This window comes from Scyliorhinus canicula, chromosome 13 (genome assembly GCF_902713615.1).
Source record: "Scyliorhinus canicula chromosome 13, sScyCan1.1, whole genome shotgun sequence".
NCBI classification, from domain to species: domain Eukaryota; kingdom Metazoa; phylum Chordata; class Chondrichthyes; order Carcharhiniformes; family Scyliorhinidae; genus Scyliorhinus; species Scyliorhinus canicula.
Genome location: NC_052158.1, coordinates 126,097,101 through 126,121,221, shown reverse-complemented (window position 1 = coordinate 126,121,221; position 24,121 = coordinate 126,097,101). Strand labels below are relative to the sequence as shown.

Genomic DNA, 24,121 nt, shown 5'->3' with positions numbered 1-24,121 from the left:
CGCATAGACCTCAGCACTATGGCCAACAGCTCAATTGCCAAGGCAAATAGTAACGGGGATAGGGGGCACCCCTGCCTCGTCCCTCGGTACAGCCTGAAATACTTCGGCCTCAGCCGCTTCGTGGACACACTCACTACGGGGGCCTGATACAGTAGCTTGACCCACCCTATTAATCCTTCCCCGAATCCAAACCTACCTAACACTTATAGAACATAGAACAGTACAGCACAGAACAGGCCCTTCGGCCCTCGATGCTGTGCCGAGCCATGATCACCCTACTCAAACCCACGTATCCACCCTATACCCGTAATCCAACAACCCCCCCCTTAACCTTACTATTACACTACGGGCAATTTAGCATGGCCAATCCACCTAACCCGCACATCTTTGGACTGTGGGAGGAAACCGGAGCACCCGGAGGAAACCCACGCACACACGGGGAGGACGTGCAGACTCCACACAGACAGTGACCCAGCCGGGAATCGAACCTGGGACCCTGGAGCTGTGAAGCATAACCACCATGCTACCGTGCTACCGTAAAATTAAACAATGCCTAACAATTAAATGAAAGCCTCCTAATTGCTATATTTTTATCTCCACTCAAGCAAAACTCATCTCAGGTCAAAATCCACTTTTTAAAAAAATTGTATTTATTAAAGCTTTTTTCAACCAGAATTTTTACGTAACAGAAATAAAATGAAAAATATCATTATACAAAACGCAAATATACATTAAATAGACAATTCCCCCCACCTGAGCCCCCCTCCACCCCCTCCCTCCCCTCCCCTTCTCCCCCCTCCCCCCCCTCCCCCTTCTCCCGCCCCCCACGTTGCTGCTGCTGACATTTTAAAGCTCTCCTCGAAAATCAAGGAAAGATTCCCACGCCTGGAGAACCCCAGCAAGGACCATCTCAAAGCAAAATTTATTCGCTCCAGGCTGAGGAACCCAACCATATCATTAACCCAGGTCTCCACACTCGGGGGTTTCGAGTTCCTTCACATTAACAAGATTCGTCTCCGGGCTACCAGGGAGGCAAAAGCCAACACTTCGGCCTCTTTCGCTTCCTGCACTCATGGATCCTCTGACACCACAAAGATCGCTATTGTTGGACTCGGCTTCACCCGCGTGTCCAATATCCTGAACATAGCCCTTGCAAAGCACTGCAAAGCCCTGCCAGAATTCTTTAAGCGCTGGGCATGCCCAAAACATATGGACATGGTCCGTTGGACTCCCTGCACATCTCACGCACATGTTCTCCACCCCAAAGAACTTGCTCATTCTCGCCGTCGTCATGTGTGTACCACCTTAAATTGAATTAAACTGAGCCTGGCACATGATGCGGACGAATTCACCCTGCCAGAGGATCCAGGAGTGCAGGAAGCGAAAGAGGCCGAAGTGTTGGCCTTTGCCTCCCTGGTAGCCCGGAGACAGATCTTGTTAATGTGGAGGGACTCGAAACCCCCGAGTGTGGAGACCTGGGTTAGTGATATGGCCCAGGGCATCAGCCCACAGGCTCTCATCTAGCACCTCGCCTAGCTCCTCCTCCCACTTGCCCTTCATCTCCTCCACTGAGGCTTCCTCCGCCTCCTGCAGCTCTTGGGGGTAGCCGCGGAAATGTCCCCACCTGTTTTTTGAGAAAGTCCCGGACCTGGAGGTATCTGAAAGCATTTCCCGGGGGCAGGCCGAACTTCTCCTCCAGCGCCTTCAAGTTAGGGAAAGTCCCATCTATAAACAGGTCTCCCATCCTTCTAATGCCTGCCCTATACCAGCCTTGTAACCCCCCCCAGTCTATCTTGCCCGGAGCAAATCTATGGTTGTTCCGTATTGGGGTCCAAACTGAGGCCCCCTCCTCCTTCCTGTGCCTCCTCCACTGACCCCAGCCGCCGCCACCACCGGGCTTGTGGTGTTATGGGGTTAGGTGGATTGGCCATTCTAAATTGCCCGTAGTGTAAGGTTAATGGGGGGATTGTTGGGTTACGGGTTACGTGGGTTAAGTAGGGTGATCATTGCTCGGCACAACATCGAGGGCCGAAGGGCCTGTTCTGTGCTGTACTGTTCTATGTTCTATGTATCGTGCCGGCGAGAACGGCAGCGGTGCCGTTACTAGTGCCCCTAGGCTGGTGCCTTTGCATGACGCCGCCTCTTGCCGCCCCCACACCGACCCCTCCTCCATTACCCATTTCCTAATCATGGCCACATTAGGCGCCCAATAGTAGCTCAGAAATTCGGCCGTGCCAACCCTCCCCCTGCCCCGGCTATGCTCCAAGAACAGTCTTTTGACTCGCAGGGTCTTGTTTGCCCACACAAATCCCATGATAATCCTGTTCACCCGCTTGAAGAAGGATTTGGGGATGAAAAAAGGGAGGCACTGAAAAACGAACAGGAATCTGGGAAGAACCGTCATCTTTATAGTCTGCACTCTTCCCGCCAGGGAAAGCGGGAGCATGTCCCACCTTTTAAAGTCTCCCTCCATCTGCTCTACAAGCCGAGATAAATAGAGCCTGCGCAGGGCATCCCAGTTTCTAGCCACCTGTATACTTAAATAACGAAAGCTCCTCTCCACTATCTTGAGCGGGAGCTCCCCCAGTCTCTCCTCCTGACCCCTAGCATGGATTAAAAACAGCTCACTTTTTCCCACGTTCAACTTGTACCCCGAGAAGCTCCCAAAGTCCCCCAGGATCCGCATGACCTCCTCCTCCCCTCTAGCGGGTCCGAAATATACAATAGCAGGTCATCCGCGTAGAGGGAAATCCGGTGCTCCCCCCCCCCCCCCCCCCTTAACCTTACTTTTTAGGACACTACGGGCAATTTAGCATGGCATCTACATTCAGGAGCGATATCGGCCTGCAGGACCCACAATGAAGCGGATCCTTCTCCCTCTTCAAAATGAGCGAGGTCAATGCCTGCGACATTGTCGGGGGGAGGGTTCCTCTCTCCTTTTCCTCGTTAAAGGTTCTTAGCAGGAGCAGGCTCAGTAGCTCCGAGAACTTCTTATAAAATTCTACAGGGACGCCGTCCGGACCCGGGGCCTTGCCCGACTGCATACTTGCCATTCCCTTTACTATCTCCTCTAACTCTATCGGGGCCCCCAGTCCTTCCACCCGATCCTCGTCCAACCTTGGGAACCTCAATCGATCCATAAATTGCTTCATCCTTTCCCCTCCCCTCGGGGGTTCGGCACTCCTTTAGCAACATCGCCCCCCCCCCCCCCCCAGGAGGCCTCCGTGTACTTCCTGTCTACCCTGCTGAGCATCTCTCCCACCAGCCTCTCCCTCCCCGCCCTCTCCCCCTTCTCTCTGTGGGACCTAATAGAGATTATCTCCCCTCTGCTGACCGCCTTCATAGCCTCCCAAACTGCTGCTGCTGCTACCTCCCCTGTGTCATTCGTTATCACATAGTTCTGAATGCTCCTCCTTATCCGCCCGCACACCTCTTCATCCGCCAGCAGCCCCACATCCAGTCTCCAGAGAGGGTGCTGCCCCCGCTCCGCCCCCAGTCGCAGGTCCACCCAGTGCAGGGCATGGTCTGAGACCGCAATGGCTGAATACTCAACACCCTGCACCCTCGGGATTAACATCCTGCCGGCCCGTTCAGGCCCCTCACATTCCACGTGATCAGCCTGGACAGGGGGTTGACCACCCCCCTGCCGACTAGCCATCTCCCTTTTTTGGCCAGCCACGTGCCCGTAACCCCGCTCGCTCCAGCCCTCCCGCCGGAGGCCCCCCAGTCCAACTCTCCATCTATCCCCAACAGTTGACTTCCATTCAGTCTGTAAAGCAGCACCCCTTCCCCCACCCCCAGCCCCCCAATCCCAACCCCCCCTGCCAAGCACCCCATTGCGCTTCCGTAAGTCAGCTGACCCATGCTGACCCCGGCCACTCCCGCCTCTTATCTCCAAGCTTACTATTGTCTCCTCCTTCAGGCCCCCAGCCCCCCCCCCTCCCCCACAGGGTAAGAGGGCAAGTGCCATCCGGATCCTTCCCATGCGCCGGACAACACAACCCGGGCGTTACCCCGCCCCCTGAAACAAAAAACAGGAAAAGAAAAGCAAACAAACTTAAATTCTACAAACAAACTTACACCAGGCCAACACACGGTTATACATCTCCGCCCACGGTTTCACCCACCGTGCAGCTGCCCCTTAGTTCAAGTCCAGCTTTCCGTGCTTAATGAATGTCCACGCCTCATCCGGCCTATCAAAATAATGGTGTCTGCCCTGGTACGTTACCCGAAGTCTCGCCGGTTGCAGGAGCCCGAACTTCACCCCTTTGCTGTGGAGGACCGCCTTAGCCCGGTTGAATCCCGCACGTCTCCTCACCAGTTCAGCTCCTGGTATATGCGAATCTCGCCGCTCCTTCTTTGCCCAACGCAGGACACGCTCCCTGTCTGTAAAGCGGTGGAACCTTATCACCATCGCCCTCAGTGGCTTCTTTGCCCTCGGTTTCCTCGCGAGGACTCTCTGCGCCCCATCCAGTTCCAAGGGCCGCGGGAAGGCCCCCGCGCCCATTGGTGTCCCCAGAATTGTAGTCACATACGTGCTCGCGTCCGCCCCCTCCACACCTTCAGGGAGGCCCTGGATCCACAGGTTGTGACTCCGAGACCTATATTCTAGGTCATCCAGCCTCTCCTGCCATCGCTTGTGTAGGGCCTCGTGTCCCTCCACCCTGACTGACAGGCCCAGGATCTCGTCCTCATTCTCAGATACCTTCCTTCCACCTCTTTGATCGCCTTCTCCTGTACCTTCTGAACCTCCACCATCTTTTCAAAATCCACTTTTAATACAGTTGGCAAAAATAACCTGTACACTTGAATAGAGCTCCTTTTAAAATGCTAATTGGAGAGAGGGAGAGAAAACCTTCAGGAAACAGCTTGCAGATTCTGGTATGTGTCAAACTAAGGTTTAACTTCCCAGCATTTAGCAAAAAGCTGCTTGTCCTGATTGTCTCAGGCCATCACCTGAAGGCCCTCCCCGATGTTCCGCTCCCGATGGGCCAAGTTCCCGACAGCACGGTTGACCCGTGGTCTCAGCGGTCGGGAACCCGACGTGGCAGCTGCGGAATGTGTCCAGCACCACCACAGTCGGGAGGTGGAGCGGTGCTGCTGGCCAGTGGGGGCTTCGGCGAGGACTGGGGGGACTGGTGGAGCGTATCCAGGGGTGACGAGGGGTTGTCCAGGGCGGCACTATCTGGCAGGTCGGGTCTGCGCACAGCCGGCGGCATGTTGTACGGCGCGACCTCTGCAGGTCATCGCCGTGCACATGTGCGACCATGGACCCGGCAATTCTCCGGCCGTTTATTTTGTGGAGGCCGGGCGATTTATGTGGCACGGCTGTTAGCCCCTCAGCCGGTCGGAGGATCGGTGCTGGGGCGGCACCAATTCTTCCCAAGTAAAATGCCAGGGATCCTCCGGACATAGCCTCAAAATCGGAGAATCCTGCACCCTGCCTCTAATTATCTACTCCCCAGAAAACCTTGTTTGTTCAAACAAAAGTCCATTAGCTCAATTTCAAGTTGACAATATACATGGTTGGAATGAATGATAATTTCATTTTTATGGTGCTTTTATTGAACCTCTATAGCCAAAATGCCTGGTGGTCTTTTAAATCAGGATTTAAAAACAAGTACCGTTGCAGATTCATCCACTCGCTAACCCAGGCTTTTAACCTTTCATGTACCAACTACATACCATACAATATAACATAGCTGCATTTCCGACATTCAGCGCATCATAATCCAGAACAATGCTACAAAATGGCAGAAAGGCCTGTTGACCACCAAAAGAAAGTTTGTCGAGCAGCAGTGAATAACTGGCACACGATTCTATACTTTGGCTTTACTCATTGGGATAGATTTTCATTTGCAGCAATGGTTATGGATTGGCCAGTGATTATACATCCCACCTGGATTTCCTTTCTGTTGACTTTCAAGCTTACAGCTGGTTACTGTAGCAGCTGTATATGCAGGCAGTATATATTCTGCTTACTGTGATTTCCATCATTCAAAATCTGATTTCAAATAGGACCATTATGCTGCTCATTAAACTCAAAGTACTGATGAGGGAAAATCCATCATTGAAAAATCTTGATCTGCAACAAAAGTATTGTTGGCAATTGTCGGTAATTTCACCAATTGCCCCGCAACTATCCCACAGTTTGTGGAAACCAAATTACCTGCCCAGCAATCAAAGAGAATCACAGAGCACCACCGCCACCAACGCCTACCTGCCCTACCCACACCACCCCCCTGCCACGTTCACCCCCATCCCCATTATGCCAAGTTAAATATCTCTAGCTGATGTGCCATCTTTTTTTTTTAATTTAGGGTACCAAATTAATTTTTCCGATTTAGCATGGCCAATCCACCTACCCGGCATATCTTTTTGGTTGTGGGGGTGAGACCCACACAGACATGGGGAGAATGTACAAACATCCACACGGGCAGTGACCTGGGGCCAGGATTGAACCCGGGTCCTCAGCACTGTCAGGTCACTGCACCACCATGCCGGCCTGTGGCACCTTCTAATAAAAGGACAACTATCACAGGAACAGCACCAAAGGTGTGTCCATAGAAGAGTGGATTTAAATTATTTTTACAGAATAGCAAATGCACAGAGTACTTACATATAACATTGCTGCAGGAAAGTGTGGGAATCACTGTATTTGGCTCTGGCCTGCTAATACATGTATTATTGACGACACAACAAAGGCTGATGCAGCGCAAAAAATGAGAACACACATAAATGAGACCTAAGAACAAAGGAACCAGTCCCATAATCAATCCTTGACATAATACAAAAATGATTACATTTGTCTGTTTGTAATCTTTCATGATTGTGGATGAGCATGTGAGATGTTGTACCTACATGACATGTATGAAGGCTTACCTCAGCATACTATTATTGTTATCACTTAGTTCTTATCTAATTTAATCTTTATTGTCGCAAGTAGGCTTACATGAACACTGCAATGAAGTTACTGTGAAAAGCCCCTAGTCGCCACATTCCGCGCCTGTTCAGGTACACAGAGGAAGAATTCAGAATTCTCAGCTGGTACGGGAATTGAACTCACATCCAAAATAAAGCTGAAGTGAATCATATCTCACCATAAGAACTGCAAAGCTAGTCAGATGACAACATTCACATGTGAAATGTGTTCCATTATCAAATCCATTCTTTTGACATCCATTTGTCTGCCATTCTTTCTCAGTGTAATTCCAGTAGGCACATTCATGATCTTTTAAGTAAAATCCATCATTCAGCTCCTGAAATTAAAAAAGAACTGGAATTCAATCTGGAAACACCTTTTCTTAAGTTTCCCTTGGAGTACAAATTCTTTTTATTTTATCTATTTTATTCATATCAGCTGGGGGTCTAATATCAATATTGAGAAAGGAATTCCAAGTGCCAATGTGAAGCATTCCACGTTTGGATTGACAAACAGGATACACATATCAAGTAACATCTTAACTGTTTTGTTTAAAAATGAGAAACAGTTGCTGTGTGAGCAAAATTCTAAATGTATTTAAGGAACTTTGGACGGGATTCTCCGATAGCCGGCAGCGGAATCAGGAAATGCGATTGGGCGGACAATAGCCTCCAACTTCAAAATCGCGGCAGATGCCAAATCGGGGTGATACCCCAGTACCCCGAAAATGGCGTAAATGCGCCACGTGGCATTTAAATGCCGTTTGCATATCATCAGCAGGCCCACCTGCAATTCTCGACCTCCGATGGGCCAAGTTCCTAACGGCGCGGTCCACGTGTGCTCTCAAGAATCGTGGGCCTGGCTTGCTTGCTGGTGAGAGAGAGAGAGGCGAGGTAGGACATGGAGAGGACCAACCTCGGACTGCCAGCCCAGACACTGGCTTGTGTTGGCTGGGGTGGGGCTTTGCCAAGACCGGGAGATGGGGGGGGGGGGGGGTATAGGGCGGGCGGTCGGGGTGACCCACACCCCACGGGGCTAGGGCAGTGCCCAGGCACCCACAGCCATTACGGTGGCCATCTTTCTGTGCACCCGCTGACCACCCACTTCAGCCCCTGATTCTACACAGTGACACCGGCTGTGTGGGTGCCCCCATCGCCTCACCCCACCCGCCACACAGCCCCCCCCCCCCCCACCCCAAACTCTCCACCCAAAATGCCCACATTTCAATACATTAATTTCAATGTGGACCGAGCCCACCAGGATGCCCAAGTAGCAGGATTGAACGGCATCCCCGGGATTCCTCGGGTCCAGGGCACAATCGACAGGATGCATGTCGCCCTACAGGCACCTATGGTTAACAGGCCACTTTACACAAACATAAAGGGGTGCCACTTAATGAACGTTCAGCTGGTCTGTGACCAGGAGCTGCACATCGTACGCCTCTGCACCCGATACCGGGGCAGTGTGCACAATGCCTTAATCCTGCAACACTTGGTGATTCCTGTTCGAGGACCCCCCCCTTCCCCCACACCACGGCTGAATGGGTTGGCTCCTGGGTGACAGAGTTACCCGCTGCGGCCATGGCTGGTGATACCTATCCAGAGGCCACACACCAATGCAGAGACCTGCTACAATGACACCCATACAACAACCAGGAGGGTGATTGAGCGGTATTTCGGCCTCCTGAAGGTGCAGTTCAGGTGCCTGGAGCGTTCTAGAGGGACCATATCGTGGCGCCCTGCTGCGCCCTCCACAACATCACACAGCAGAGGTGTGATCTGCTGGAGAAGGAGGATGAGGGAGAAGGGCAGTCCTCGTCCAACAAGGAGGATGCGGGGGAGGGGAGGATGGACAGGACATGGGACCCACACACCCTCACTTCCCACCCCGTCAAACCCCCAATTGCACCTCCCACCGTTATACATACCAGCAGCGCTACGAGGTGGGAGCACCGGGTTGGCAATAACAGCAGGTCTGGTCCATGAGATGGAGGATGGTGACAACGGGATGGGACAACCAACCATGGGCCTTTCCACCCAGAACTTAATTCCGATGGAAGTGGAAAGGCGATGGGTTCAGGTAAGCCACTTTTATAACCCCAGTGGAGGTTACAGGATAAGAAATATCAGGTTTCCCATGCTCTCCAGGGAATATGAACTTCCCTGGTAATGGGGCGGGGCTTCCGCTTAACAGGTGTAGCCCCCTAGTATAAAAGCCCCAATGTGGGTGGAGGTTGGGGAAGGAGACCCTCCGAGAAGTTGTGATGATTTGATTGTAAGTAATAATCAACCTCTTTGTACTATAACTTACGGCATATGTGTGGCTGCGTACCTCAGATCTAACACTGGTGATGAGGATTCAGTGGAGCTGCCGTCGACACAAGTTGCTATATGTCGGTCTACCTCATCTAGGCCTTGTCAGGCCCCAGTGGATGCCATAATCATGCCGCATATCAGGAAGTTGAAGACTTCAATGCAGTTATGGATGACTAAGAACAGTACACAGTGAGAATGCAATTCTTCTTCTGCAGTACAGGGCCCAGCACTGGGCTGTGCCCAAGGACCTGAAGGCTTACATGAGGAAGGTGCAAGAATTAAACAGATATGACAGTGTGCTCTTATGGGGCATGGCTTTTACTAGACCTCCATATTGTACACCCAGGAGTGTCTAAAATGAAGGTGTCTGCACGGAGCTATGTCTGGTGTCCTGGCATTGACATGGACATTGAACAAGTAGCCCAGCAATACACCTTTGCCAGGTGCACCAACGATTACCCCGGCAGCCCCACTCCATCATTGGGAATAGCCGGGAAAGCCTGGGGCCCAGGTTCATATCAACTTTGCAGGCCCTTTGCTGGGGACAATGATCCTCCTCCTGTAGGCGCTCACTCTAAGTGGTTGGAAGTGGTGTGGATGCAGGTGAAAGCCACTCAGGCCACCATGGAAAAAGTATGCCACATCATCGGCGATAGGGCTGCTTGGGTCCCAGGTGTCACAAAGGTGCCCTTGGGCCGGGATCCTACAAGGTCAGGGCAACAGGGGCGGGAATCGAATCGCCATGTGGATCATCTTCAGAGCCGTATGCCAGATGTCCTCGCCGAACAGCCTGCTTGCCCCTGCAGTCCCAGCTCCACCAGGCCCGCCGCTGGCTCTCCTGCCCGTACTGCCCTCACCACCGGCCCCAGTTGTGGTGACAGACTAAAGCCCCGCAACTGAGGAAGCCGAGATCTTGGACGAGGATCTACTCAGTTCTGACTCAGAGACTGGAATGTCACGCTGCCCCCATCCAAGGCACCAGCACCAGCAGCCACGCCAACAACACCAGCTCCACCTTGGTGGTCATTACGCAAGCGCCGTTCTCCAGTCCAGTACATGCCGTCGGGCCAACACAGACCATGCCAGAGCATCAACCCTGATCCAAACGGGCCAGAGGTCCAGAACGGGTTCCAACAGACATGGACATTTCTCCGGACCTGGTGACGGGAGGGGTGTTATAACCCCAGCACAGGTCACGCGAAAGGAACCATCAGATTTCCCGTGCCCTCCAAGGAATATAAACGTCCCTGATAAAGGGGCGGGGCTTCCCCATACAGGTGTATACCCCTGGCATAAAAGCCCCAACCTGGGTACAGGTCAGGGAAGGAGACCTTCCGGGGAGTGGTAGTGATTTGATTAAGCAATAATAATCCTATTTGTGCTCTAACCTACAGCTTAAGTGTGGATCTAACAGCCACCATCCCTCCCATGTAAATGCCCTTATCACCTCTAAACTCGCCACCAGCGAGAGCACAAGGTTGACCCTGCGACTAAGTTCCACTCCAGAGAATTGAGTACAAAAATCTAGGCTGATTCTCCAGTGCAGCACATAGTGGAGGCTGCACTGTTGGAGTTGCTTTCTTCTGGGTAGAAACATTAAACCGAAGTCCAGTCTGTGCTCCCGTTGGATGCAAAAGATTCCATGGTGCAATTTCAAAGAAGATCAGGGGAGTTATTCAGGATGGGCTGGCCAATATGTATCCCTCAATCAATATCACTAAAGCAAATTATCTGGTCATGATCAGTTGTGGGAGCTTGCTGTGCACAAATCAGCTGCTTCTTTCTTCCTTTATATAAATATATCAATTAAGCAATTTGTTTAAAGCCACTAGTTTACTGCACTTCTATTCATACAGTACATTTGTAAGCTAGATGAAAGGCAATGTAATTGCACTTTTAAATGGCCAACACTATTTGCATTACCAGCTATTATAGCTAATAATTATCTTACCTTTGTTCTGAACTTTATTGTTACTGGCTTTGCAAGGAAACCATTGTGATTAGCCACAGTGCCACTTATTACTTGAGTCTTCATCACAATGCCATCTTTCTTCTTCGGAGTTGGAAAGAATGAAGCATCCTTATAGAGTATAAATCCAATGTGAACACCAGCCTCTGAATAAAGGATATGAAACACTCAGAAAGTTATAATTAAATTGAGAAATCGTGATAGATAATTAGGATTCAACAGGCCAATGTTTAAATTAATCTTTAAAGGCAAAATGTTGCCAATTCTCGTCCCCCTTCCAAAATGTGATATTGGCTAGATATGCAGTTCAAATCATGTCAGTTTTTACACACAACATGTGTTATTGTTCTTGTCAATATCTAGGTCATGGTTCTGGCATTTAAGAATATAACTTTTAGCTTTAAGAATTAATGTTAACTGTAGCAAATCGGATAAATGCATTTAAAACTAGCTTGGAGTTTATTACACTTAACATGTTGGGGCCATGTTGACTTAAGAGGTTAACAGCTAGAAAGACAATATCATGACAGCAGGTGGGCTAACTTAGCTAATGAACTGGAGATGTGACATCTGCAATCCTTGCAATAAGGTCAGACCTTATAGACGTTTTTATTTTGGGAGTGTAATGAACTCCAATTGGCTGGCCAATTGGAGTATGAGCTCCCTCAATGATAGCTCATTGAGGGGGCCCATATAATCACCTGTGTAGGCTTTGTGAGTCAGTCTTAAGTTGACTGGACTGCTAGCAGCACTGTTTGTAGCTGCTCCTGTAATATCGTTACTGTAAATAAATATTGGTGTGGTGACGGAACTCCTGCCTCCTGTGGATTACTACAGTGGTGACGAGGTAAACTAAGAATTTTGCGGAGACCAGCTGCCGCACTCGGAGGGTAAGCCTTGCCATTTTAAAAATGCCGTTTTTTTGGGAGGTTAGAGGCATACGACCCGGCTATTGAGGACTGGTCCCAGTATGTGGAGAGAATGTGTTACTTCTTCCGGGAAAATTATATACTGACGGACGAAAGGAGATGGCTTATTCTGCTGTCGGCGTGCGGACCCTCCGCTTTCGCCATTATACGTAGTCTGACTTATCCCGATGCGCCGGACATGAAAACTTTCCAAGAAGTAACGGAATTGGTGAAAGAGCACTACGACCCAAAACTACCCCTCATTTTGCGTAGGTACAGATCCTAACAACGAAGCGGGAAGACAGGGAGTCAGTCACGAATTTCCTGACCCGCCTGAGAAGGCTGACGGAAAAATTGTGAGTTCGGCCCGACGCTAAATGAAATGCTTCGGGACCGGTTAGTGTGTGGTATAAACGACCTCACAATACAGAAACGCCTGTTGGCGGAAACGGAGCTAGACTACAGGCAGGCGTTACAGCTCGCACTGTCCCTAGAAAAGGCAGCAAGTGGGGCGCAGGAACTACAGGGCACGCCAATGGAGGTAGATACCTGTGAGAGGGACTACCACAACGGGTCCTGCTACCAGATAGCCGCTCTCGGGAAAAACCTGAGGAATAGAGGGAAAAAGGAAAACCCCAGAACTGCCCCCAAGTCTGCTAGGACTAACTGGAGACAGAGGGAAGTACCGGCTGAGGCTCCTCCAACAGAGAAGGAGCGTTTCTGGCACTAGACAGAGTGGGGTAACAACAACAGAAACCCTAGAAGGAGGTGGCAAAAGAGGAATAGCAGGTGGGGACGCAGGGAAGTACACAACCTAGACGCCCCATCCTCCTCCGAAGGGGAACAATTATATAATATTACAACGAAGAAAGCAGAACCCATTAGGATTACCCCACGGGTGAACGGGCGGCCGACAATAATGGAAATAGACACGGGTGTGGCCGTATCAGTAATGGGAGTGGCAGCATTTAGAAAAATCAAAGATGGACTCCAGCCACTAACCCTAACAAAAACATCGACAAAACTTAAAACCTACACGGGGGAACCCCTGGAAGTTCTAGGCACGACTCATGTACCTGCGGAATATGAGAAACAATTGCTCAGATTACCGTTGACGATAGTAGAGGGCTCCGGACCAAGCTTAATTGGACGGAACTGGCTGAAAGACCTAAAATTAGATTGGATGAAAATTTTCCAGAGTGGAAGCGGGCAGTTGAGTGGAGTACTCCAAAAATACTCGGAGGTCTTCCAGGAAGGTTTGGGGAAATCATAGGCCCCAGAAGCCCTTCTGAAATTTTGTAAGGCCAGGCCGGTACCTTTCACATTAAGGAAGAAAGTAGATGACGAAATAGAAAGGTTACGGCGCGACGGCATTATCAGACCAGTACAGTTTTCGGAATGGGCAGCGCCGGTGGTACCAATTTTGAAGCCAGAAGGCTCGATACGTCTCTGTGGAGATTTCAAACAGACAGTAAACAAATACGCACTGCTGGACAAATACCCAATCCCGAAAATAGACGACCTATATGCCAAATTGCAGGTGGGCTTTTGTTCACGAAACTAGACATGAGCCATGCCTACCTGCAGTTAAAACTGGACAAGGGCTCCCAGAAGTTCGCTACAATCAACACCCTGAAGGGCCTTTTTTGTTATACTAGGCTACCTTTTGGAGTGTCATCAGCCTGCGCTATATTCCAGCGTACGATGGAAAATATTCTGCAGGGACTACTGCAGGTGGCGATTTATTTGGACGATGTCTTAATCACGGGTAGGACAAACAGGGAACACTTAAGGAACCTGGAGGAAGTGCTCAGGCGTTTCGCAAAGGCAGGCGTACGGCTAAAAAGGGAAAAATGTGTTTTTCGGGCCCCACAAGTGACGTACCTGGGATATAAAGTAGACGAGTCAGGATTACACCCATTAGAAGACAGAGTAAGGGCAATAAAAGAAGCCCCAGCTCCCACCATGGTCCAGGAGTTACAATCATTTCTAGGGTTGGTAACCTATTATGGAAAATTTATTGAAAATAGGGCGTCCATCCTAGAACCCCTCCACCAGCTACTAAAAAAGGGGCAAGAATGGAAATGGTCCACCCGCCAAAACCAAGCATTTAGGGACATCAAGGAACAGCTGTCATCCGAAAATGTCCTAGAGCATTATGACCCAAGGAAGAAGTGGTGGTCACTTGTGATGCATCCCCCTACAGGGTAGGAGCCGTCTTAGCCCATAGAGGAAGAAATGGGGAAGAACGGGCAATAGCCTATGCTTCGAGGACCTTGGCGATGGCTGAGAGGAAGTACGCCCAAATCGAGAAGAAAGGACTGGCGGTGATATTCGCAGTAAAAAAATTTCACCAGTATCTGTACGGGCGGAAATTCACCATAGTGACGGACCATAAGCCGTTATTAGGGTTATTAAAAGAAGACAAGTCAATACCCCCGATTGCATCAGCTAGAATCCAAAGCTGGGCGTTGCTACTGGCGGCATATAGATATGTTCTGGAGCACAGACCGGGAACGCAAGTAGCACATGCAGATGCTTTGAGCAGACTTCCCCTCCCGGACACTCCGCTGCAAATACCAAAAGTAGAGGAGACAGTAATGACTCTAAATTTTTTGGACACCCTACCAGTAGACTCACAACATATTCGGTTGTGGACGCAAAAAGACCCAGTTTTAGCCAAGATGAAGCATTTACTGCTAACAGGGGAACTGGAAAGACCAGTGGAGCCCCAGATGCACCCATACTGGAGCAGAAGGGACCAAATAACCGTAGAAGACGGTATCCTATTATGGGGAGCCCGGGTAATCGTCCCAGCTCCAGGCCGTCAGGCAATCTTAACTGAGCTACATCACGGACACCCAGGGGTATCTAAAATGAAGATGCTAGCTCAAAGCTACATTTGGTGGCCAGGTTTGGACACCGACATAGCAGCCTTGGTACGTCAGGGCAAAGAGTGCCACCAGCGGCGCCATTGTACCCGTGGGAATGGCCAGGCAGACCGTGGACCCGCCTGCATGTTGACCACGCCGGCCCTTTCATGGGCTCAATGTTTTTGGTGATAGTGGACGCCCACTCCAAATGGTTGGACGTCCGCCGGGTAAACACGGCAAGCACAGCATCGACAATTGAAAAGCTCAGGGCCTCGTTTGCAACACATGGACTTCCGGAGGTATTGGTGTCGGACAACGGAACGGCATTCACAAGTGGGGAATTTGGAAAATTCCTGAAGGAAAACGGAGTCCGTCACATCAAAACAGCCCCTTACCATCCAACGGCCTGGCAGAGAGAGCGGTCCAGACACTTAAAGCGGGACTCAAGAAGCAGTCGGCAGCGTCAATAGACACAAAGCTCTCCCGCTGGCTGTTTGATTACAGGACCACACCGCATTCCACGACGGGCATACCGCCAGCTGAACTCTTAATGGGAAGGCGGCTGCGAACGAGGCTGAGTCTCCTTTTCCCAAATTTAACGGGGAAAGTGGAGAAACAACAGGAGGCCCAATGCAGGGGGCATGATAATAGTCGGCAGCAGAGACATTTCCAGGTGGGGGCACCGGTTTGGGTCAAGAATTATGGGAATGGACCAACGTGGGTCAAAGGCACGGTAGAGTCCCAAACAGGGCCCATATCCTATGAGGATTCAATAGGAGGTAAGGTGCTGAAGAAACGCCTAGACCAAATAAGGGCAGCGGAACCACACCTGGAGGCAGGCGAAGCAGGACTGCCTCATGCTGGGATAGCCCAGACGGAAAGGATACCCACACCCCAGCCCCGAGCAATTTCTCCAGACCCCGTCATCCAGTCGTCAGAGTCGGAGATGGACACGCTCAACGAGGCCGCCGCGACACCTCTCCCCAAGGAGGGGGAAGAACAACTTCCAAGGAGGTTGTCCAGGAAAAGACGGGCACCTATAAGGTACACCACGCCCACTTCGGAGAACGACCCGGCGGACGACACAGGTGACAGACCTGGACATGAGGAGCAGGAAGAAGCTCAGAGGAATTCCAGTTGGCAGGAATTCCTCGGACCTTGTGGGGAGGGGTGTAATGAACTCCAATTGGCTTTATTGGTTGGCCAATTAGAGTATGAGCTGCCTCAATGATAGCTCATTGAGGGGGCCCATATAATCACCTGTGTAGGCTTTGTGAGCCAGTCTTAAGTTGACTGGACTACTAGCAGCACTATTTGTAGCTGCTCCTGTAATATCGTTATTGTAAATAAATATTGGTGTGGTGACGGAACTCCTGCCTCCCGTGGATTACTACAGGGAGTTACCGTTTTTAGAAGCATTCGGCAAATTCGGAAGGGTTGTAAATCAATTACTTATCCAAGAAAGAATTTTAAATGAGGGACACCTAACCTTAGGGCTGCATGGTGGCACAGTGGTTAGCAATGCTGCCTCACAACTCTAGGGTCCCTGGTTCAATTCCGGCCTCGGGTGACTGTCTATGTGGAGATTGCACTTTCGCCTGTGTCTGTGGGGGTTTCCTCCAGGTGCTCCGGTTTCCTCCCACGGTCCAAAATGTGCAGGTTAGGTAGATTGGCCATGCTAAATTGCCCCTTAGTGTCCAAATATGTTAGGTGGGGTTATGGATATAGGGTGGAGCCATGGGCTTAAGTAGGATGCTCTTTACAAGGGCTGGTGCAGACTCGATGGGCCGGATGGCCTCCTTCTGAACTGTAAATTCTATGGTGCAGTATTATTGTCCTTTGCCTACTAATCCAGAGACCCTATGGGAAACGCTTTGTTGATCTGGGTTCTCATCCCACCATGGCAATTTTAAAAAAATATCTGGACATTAACATGCAATGGCATTACCATTACTGAATCTGCAGCTATCAACATCCTGGTAGTTACCATTACCTCACATCCTGTCAATGAATGAGGCCAGCATTTACTGTCCATCCTAATTGCCCTTGAGAAGGTGGTGGTTGGCTGCTGCGGTTGCAGGTACACTCACAGCCCTGTTAACAGAGGTATTTCAAGGGCAGCACGGTGGCCTAGTGGTTAGCATAACCGCCTCACGGCGCTGAGGTCCCAGGTTCGATCCCGGCTCTGGGTCACTGTCCGTGTGGAGTTTGCACATTCTCCCCGTGTCTGCGTGGGTTTCGCCCCCACAACCCAAAAATGTGCAGAGTAGGTGGATTGGCCACACTAAATTGCCCCTTAATAGAAAAAATAATTGGGTAATCTAAATTTATAAAAAAAAAACAGAGGTATTTCAGAATTTTGGCCCAGCTGCAGTGAAGAAATGGTGCTATATTTTCAAGTGAGTCTATTGGAGGGGATATTCCAGCTGGTATTCCCATGTGTCTGCTGCCTTTGACTGTCTAGATGGTAGTGGTGATGCCGAAGGAGCCTTGGTGAGCTCCTGCAATGCATCTTGTAGAAGAACTGAGAGTTTGTCAATGGGGTGTCAATCAAATGGGCTGCTTTGTCCCAAAGGGTGTCGAGCTTCTCAAGTGTTGTTGGAGCTGTACTGATCCAGGCAAATAGAGTATTCCATCACACTCTAAATGCCTCGTAGATGGGTACAGGATTGCGAGCCTCTGACCTGCTCTTGTAGTCACAGTATTTAGATGGTTCGTCTAATTCCGTTTCTGCTCAATGGTAACGCCAGAGTGCTGATATGGGAGATTCAGGCATGGTAATGCCTGAATGTGAGGGGGTGATGGTTAAATTCTCACTTATTGGAGAAGGTCATTGCCTGGCACTTGTGGGGCACAAATGCTAATTGCCACTTGTCAGCCCAAGCCTGGATATTGTCCAGATCTTGCTACAGTTTCACATGGATAGCTTCAGTCGCGAATGATGCTGAACATTGCGCAGTCATCAGCGAACATCTCCACTTCTCATCTTATAATGGAAGGAATGTCACTGAAGAAGCAGCTGAAGGTGGTCCAGCCAGGAACAATACCCTGAGGAACACCTGCAGTGATGTCCTGGAGCTGCGATGGTTGACCTCCAACCACCACGGCCATCTTCCTTTGTATCAGGTATGGCTCCCTGATGCCGAATTCATCAAATGCTGCCTTGATGTCAAGGGCAGTCACTCTCTCCTCTCCTCTGGAATTCCGCTCTTTTGTTCATATTTGAATGAAGGCTGCAATGAGGTCAGGGGTTCAGTAACCGTGACAGAATCCAAACTCAGCATTTGTGAACAGGTTATTGCTAAGCAAGTGCTGCTTGATAGCACTGTTGATGATCCCTTCCACCACTTTACTGATGATCAAGAGTAGACTGATGGGATGGTACTTGGCTGGGTTGGATTTGGCCAGGTTTTTGTGTACAAGATATACCTGGGCAATTTGGGGAGGCAGTGGCATAGTGGTCTTGTCGCTGGATTAGTAATAGATTGACCCAGGGTAATGTTCTGGTTACCTCGGTTCGAATTCTACCAGGGCAGCTGGTAGAATTTGAATTTAATAAAAATCTGGAATTTTGTCAATTGTCGCAGAAACCCATCTGGTTCACTAATGTGTGTTATGCAAGGAAATCTGCCATCTTTACCTGGTCTGGTCTACATGTGGCTCTAGACCCACCAGCAATGTGGTTGACTCTGAAAGACCTCAGGGATGGGCAATAAATGTTGGCCCAGACAGTGATATTCCTATCCCATGGACAAATAAATGAAAAGAAAAAGCTTCCGGTAAGACTGGTAACATGGAGTGTCTGGGGACTGAATGGGCCGGTAAAAAGGTCACTGGTGTTCGCGCACCTCAGGAGCCTGAAAGCGGGGGTGGTCTTTCTGCAGGAGACACACCTCCATGTGAAGGACCAGGTTAGGTCAAGGAAGGGGTGGATCGGGCAGGTTTTTCACTCTGGGTTTGATTTGAAATCGAGGGGTGTGCGATTTTAATGAGCAAACAAATGGGATTTGTGATTGCGAAGGAGGTGAGTGATCCGGGTGGGAGATATGTGATTGTGAGTGGGGTATTGGAAGGGGCACCGGTAGTGTTGGTAAATGTGTATGCCCCAAATTGGGATGTTGAGGGGTTTGCTGGCAGCCATCTCAGATTTGGCCACATACCAGTTGATTATGGGAGGAGATTTTAACTGTCCTGGAGCCGAGGGTGGATAGGTCGAGCTCCAGGTCGATGGGTAGGGTACAAATGACACGAGGGCTGGGGGGATTTATGGAGAGGATGGGTATGGTGGACCCATGGCATTTTCGGAACCCAGGAGGAATGGTGTATCCCTTCTTTTCACACGTCCATAAGGTGTATTTGAGGATTGATTACTTTGTAGGGAGTCAGGTGATTTTGGTTGGGGTGGAGGGGGCAATATGAGTATGGGGAGAAGGCGGGCCGCATGCTGGCACACCAGCTGCAAAAGCGGGCTGCGTCCAGGGAAATATTGAAGATACAGACTTGGGTTGGGGATGAGGAGCCTGGCTGGGGAGCCAGGGAAGATAAATGAGACATTTAGGGAGTACTACCAGGGACTTTATGAGGCGGACCCGGGGGGAGGGGAGGGGCACAAGGGGTGGTTTCTGGACGAGCTGGAATTTCCCCAGGTGGAGGAAGCAAAGAGGCAGGCATTGGAGGAGCCCCTGGGGCTGAGGGGATGCTGGATAGCATCAGGGGAATGAAGTCGGGGAAGGCCCCTGGGCCGGATGGGTACCCATGTGAATTTTATAAGGAATTTGCGACGGACCTGGCACTACATCTGTTGGGGGCATTTAATAAAGCACTGGAGAAGGGGAAGTTGCCGGAGACGGACATAGTCAGTAATCACACTAATCCTAAAAAAAAAGAAAGGATCCAGTGGAATGAGGGTCGTATAGGCCCATATCACTATTGAACACGGTTGTGAAAGCATTAGTTAAGTTGTTGGCGGGGAGGATGGAGGACTGTATCCCGGGGGTGGTTGCAGAAGATCAAACAGGCTTCGTGAAGGGCAGACAGCTCAAGAGCAATATAAGACGGCTGTTGAATGTGGTGATGAATCTGGCGGGGGCTCTGGTACCGGAGGTGGAGGTATCCATGGACGCGGAGAAGGCATTTGATCAGGTGGAGTGGCAGTACTTGTTTGAGGTTTTGGGAAGGTTTGGGTTTGGGCCGAGATTTGTGACATGGGTGCGGTTGCTGTATGTGGCACCGAGGGTGAGGACAAATGATATGAGCTCACAAAACTTTGACATACACAGGGGTACAAGGCAGGGTGCCCATTGTCGCCGTTGCTGTTTGCGCTGGCCATAGAGCCATTGGCAATGGATCTCAAGGGGTCGGCAGAGTGGCAGGGGATTATGAGTGGACAGAGGGAGCATCAAGTGTCGCTCTATACTGATGACCTCTGGCTGTATGTTTCAGACCCGTTGGAGAGTATGTGAAGGATTATGGGTCTATTGGGGAGATTTGGAGGGTTCTCGGGGTACAAACTGAATGTAGGGAAAAGCGAGGTATTCCCGGTGAATGAACTGGGACAGCGGGCTAATTTAGGGGGATGTAATTTACGATAGCGAGAGATAGATTTCGGTATTTGGGGATTCAGATAGCGAGGGAATGGATGGGGTTCCGTAATTGGAACTTAACAAATCTAGTGGAGGAGGCCAAGGGGGATCGTAGGAGGCAGGATACACTGCACTTAATGTTGGTGGGGAGGGTCCAAGTGGTGAAAATGAATATTCTGCCGAGGTTCTTGTTTATCTTTCAAGCTCTTCCGATCTTTATTCCAAAGGCTTTTTATCGGAAATTGGACATGATCATCTCAGACTTTGTATGGGCGGGGAAGGTGCCGATGGTGGGGAGGACCCTGCTACCGAGGCAGAGGCAGCAGGGGAGGGGCTGGGTTGGTGTTGCCGAACTTGCTTCATTATTATTGGGCAGCGAATGTGGATAAGGTGTGGCGGTGGTGGGAAGGAGAAGGGGTAGAGTGGGTTAGGATGGAGGAGGAATCTTGTAAGGGGTCTAGTTTGAGAGCTATGGTGACATCCACATTGCCAATGGCTCCGAGTAGGTATTCAGGGAGTCCAGTGATGTCCACGGTGAAGATATGGAATCAGCTGAGGAGGTATTTTAGGGTGGAAGGGATGTCGGTGCTATCGCCGCTGTGCAAGAATCGTGGGTTTGAGCTGGGGGGATGGATAATGCATACAGGAGGTAGAAGGAAGTGGGGCTGGTCAAGGTGACGGATTTGTATTTGGAGGAAGGGTTCGCCAGTGTAGAGGAGCTAAGGGAGAGGGTAGAGCTGCCGAGGGGTAGTGAGTTCGTGTATCTGCAGGTGTTGATCATCCATTCTGCACTTGCGGCTGAAGATTGTTGGGAATACTAGATCTGTTCTAAGTGCATCCCATTTAACGAAGTGGTAGAGCCACACACCATGATCGAGGGTTTCCACAATGTGAAGATGGGATATTATCTCCATTAAGACTAAGAGGTGGTCACTCCTACCTATACTGTGATGGGCAGATGCATATGTGACAGGCAGGTTGGACAGAGTGAGGTCAAGTATGTTTTTCCCTCTTGTTGGCTCCTTCATCACCCGCAAAGATCTGGTATAGCAATTGTGTCCTTTAGCACCGGCCAGCTTGGTCTGTGTGGTACTACTGAGCCACTCTTGGTCATGGACATTGATGTCTTCCACCCAGAAGACATTATGTGCTCTTGCCACCCTCAGTGCTTCCTCCAAGTGGTGTTCAACATGAAGGACTATTGATTCATCAGCTGGGGGTGCAGGGGCATCAGTGAGAATCAGCAAGAGGTTTCCACCTTGCCCATGTTTGACCTTGTGCCATGATACTTCCTGGGATCCAGAGTCATGTTGAGGATTTCCAAGGCTACCCCCTCTCGACTGTGTATCACTGTGCCACCTGCTGGGCCTGTCCTGCTGATAGGACAGTATATACCCAGGGATGGTGATGATGGGACAGAATCATACTCACAAAATCATACCTTACGGATAATGTCATTGTTTCTTGACTATTCTGTGAGAGTTTGAAGACATCCCAGAGCATGCTGTGTCATTATGGTAATGGGTACAACTAGGGAGGTTTTCTGTTTTCAATTCATCTGTTTGTTTGCTAAGAGAGATAGTTGTAACGTGGACCAAGTATATGTATTTCGTAGCTCACCTGAGAAGATAGCCTCATCTTCTGATCGAGAACCAGACTCCAATAATTGGTAGGATACCGGACAGAAACCCCAATAATTTATTTTAATTTTCTAAGACTGAGGAAAGAATACTTAATTTCAGACGTGATTTAGTGCATGAATAGGGATATAGTATATTAAAAAAGAAACGTGCGACGAAATTCTCCAACCCCCCCCCCCCCCCCCCCCCCCCCAGCAGGGTCGGAGAATCGTCCGGGGCCAGCGTAAATCCCGCCCCTGCCGTGGCCGGAATTCTCTGCCACCCGGGAATCGGCGTGGACGGGAATCCCCCCTGCGCCAGTCGGCGGCCCCCCCGCGGCGATTCTCCGGCCCGCGATGGGCCGAAGGCCCGCTGCTCACGGTAGCATGGTGGTTAGCATCAATGCTTCACAGCTCCAGGGTCCCAGGTTCGATTCCCGGCTGGGTCACTGTCTGTGTGGAGTCTGCACGTCCTCCCCGTGTGTGCGTGGGTTTCCTCCGGGTGCTCCGGTTTCCTCCCACAGTCCAAAGATGTGCGGGTTAGGTGGATTGGCCATGCTAAATTGCCCGTAGTGTAAGGTTAATGGGGGGATTGTTGGGTTACGGGTTACGTGGGTTTAGGTAGGGTGATCATTGCTCGGCACAACATCGAGGGCCGAAGGGCCTGTTCTGTGCTGTACTGTTCTATGTTCTATGCTGTCAGGCCTCTCCCGCCGACGTGGTTTAAACCACCTCTGGTGCCGGCGGGAGCAGGCGGCTCGAGCTAGCCCCGGGGTCCTGGGGGGGGGGGGGCGTGGGGCGATCGGACCCCGGGGGGTGCCCCCACGGTGGCCTGGCCCGCGATCGGGGCCCACCGATTGGTGGGCGGGCCAGTGCTGTGGTGGCACTCTTTTTCTTCCGCCGCCGCCACGGCCTCCACCATGGCGGAGGCGGAAGAGACCCCCTCCACCGCGCATGCGCCGGGGTGACGACAGGGGCCGTTGATGCTCCGGCACATGCGCGGACTCATGCTGACCGGCGAAGGCCTTTCGGCCAGTCCCAATGCCGGTCGGCGTGGCCCCAAAGGTCGTTGGCACCGGACGGCAAAGCGAGAGCCTCTCCGGCGCGGACCTAGCCCATAAAGGTGCGGCATCGGTTCCGTTATTCTAATCTCCCCGAAAATCGACGTGCTCATGGAGTACACCGCGCCGCGTAACCACCGCCTCAGGCCATTGTCTGAGGCCAGCCCCACGATTCTCCGTCCCTGACTGGTTGAATTCCCGACGGTGTGGGCCTCTCATGGTCCCACGGTCTGGGATCCTCGCTTGGTGGCTGCAGACTCGTCAAGAAACCCTCTGGTGAACTCCGCATTTGCATTGATCCCAAAGACCTGAATTGCAACATAATGTGAGAGCACTACCCGATCCCAAAGCGTGAAGAGTTGAAAATGAAAATTGCTTATTGTCATGAGTAGACTTCAATGACGTTACTGTGAAAAGCCCCTAGTCGCCACATTCCAGCACCTGTTCGGGGAGGCTGGTACGGGAATCGAACCGTGCTGCTGGCCTGCTTGGTCTGCTTTAAAAGCCAGCGATTTAGCCCAGTGAGCTGAACCAGACCCACAGTTAACCTGTGAGATGGCTCATGCCAAATTCTTTACCAAGCTGGATGCGTCCCATGGGTTCTGGCAGATACAGCTGGACGAGTCCAGTCGGAAGCTGTGCACGTTTAACACTCCGTTCGGCAGGTATTGCTGCAACCGCTTGCCTTTTGGTATCATCTCAGCTTCCGAAGTATTTCATCGCATAATAGAGCAAATGATGGAGGGCATCGAGTGGGTGTGAGTCTATGTGGCCGGCGTGATCATCTGGTCCACGATGCCCGAGGATCACATCGCTCGCCTCAAACAGGTTTTCCAGAGGATTCATGAAAATGGCCTCCAGCTCAACAGGGCC

At 50.8% G+C, this 24,121-nt stretch overlaps 1 protein-coding gene across 1 annotated transcript in view; it reads right to left on the bottom strand.

Annotated features, from left to right (window-relative positions):
- LOC119975643 (adhesion G-protein coupled receptor G7-like) overlaps positions 1-24,121 on the bottom strand; it is a 96,128-nt gene that overhangs the window by 18,445 nt on the left and 53,562 nt on the right. Inside the window, exons 8-9 of the mRNA XM_038815424.1 lie at positions 11,189-11,352; positions 7,101-7,259 (exon numbers count right to left, since the gene is read on the bottom strand). Of these exons, the coding sequence (XP_038671352.1) occupies positions 7,101-7,259; positions 11,189-11,352 (323 nt within the window). The remainder of the gene's footprint in view (positions 1-7,100; positions 7,260-11,188; positions 11,353-24,121) is intronic.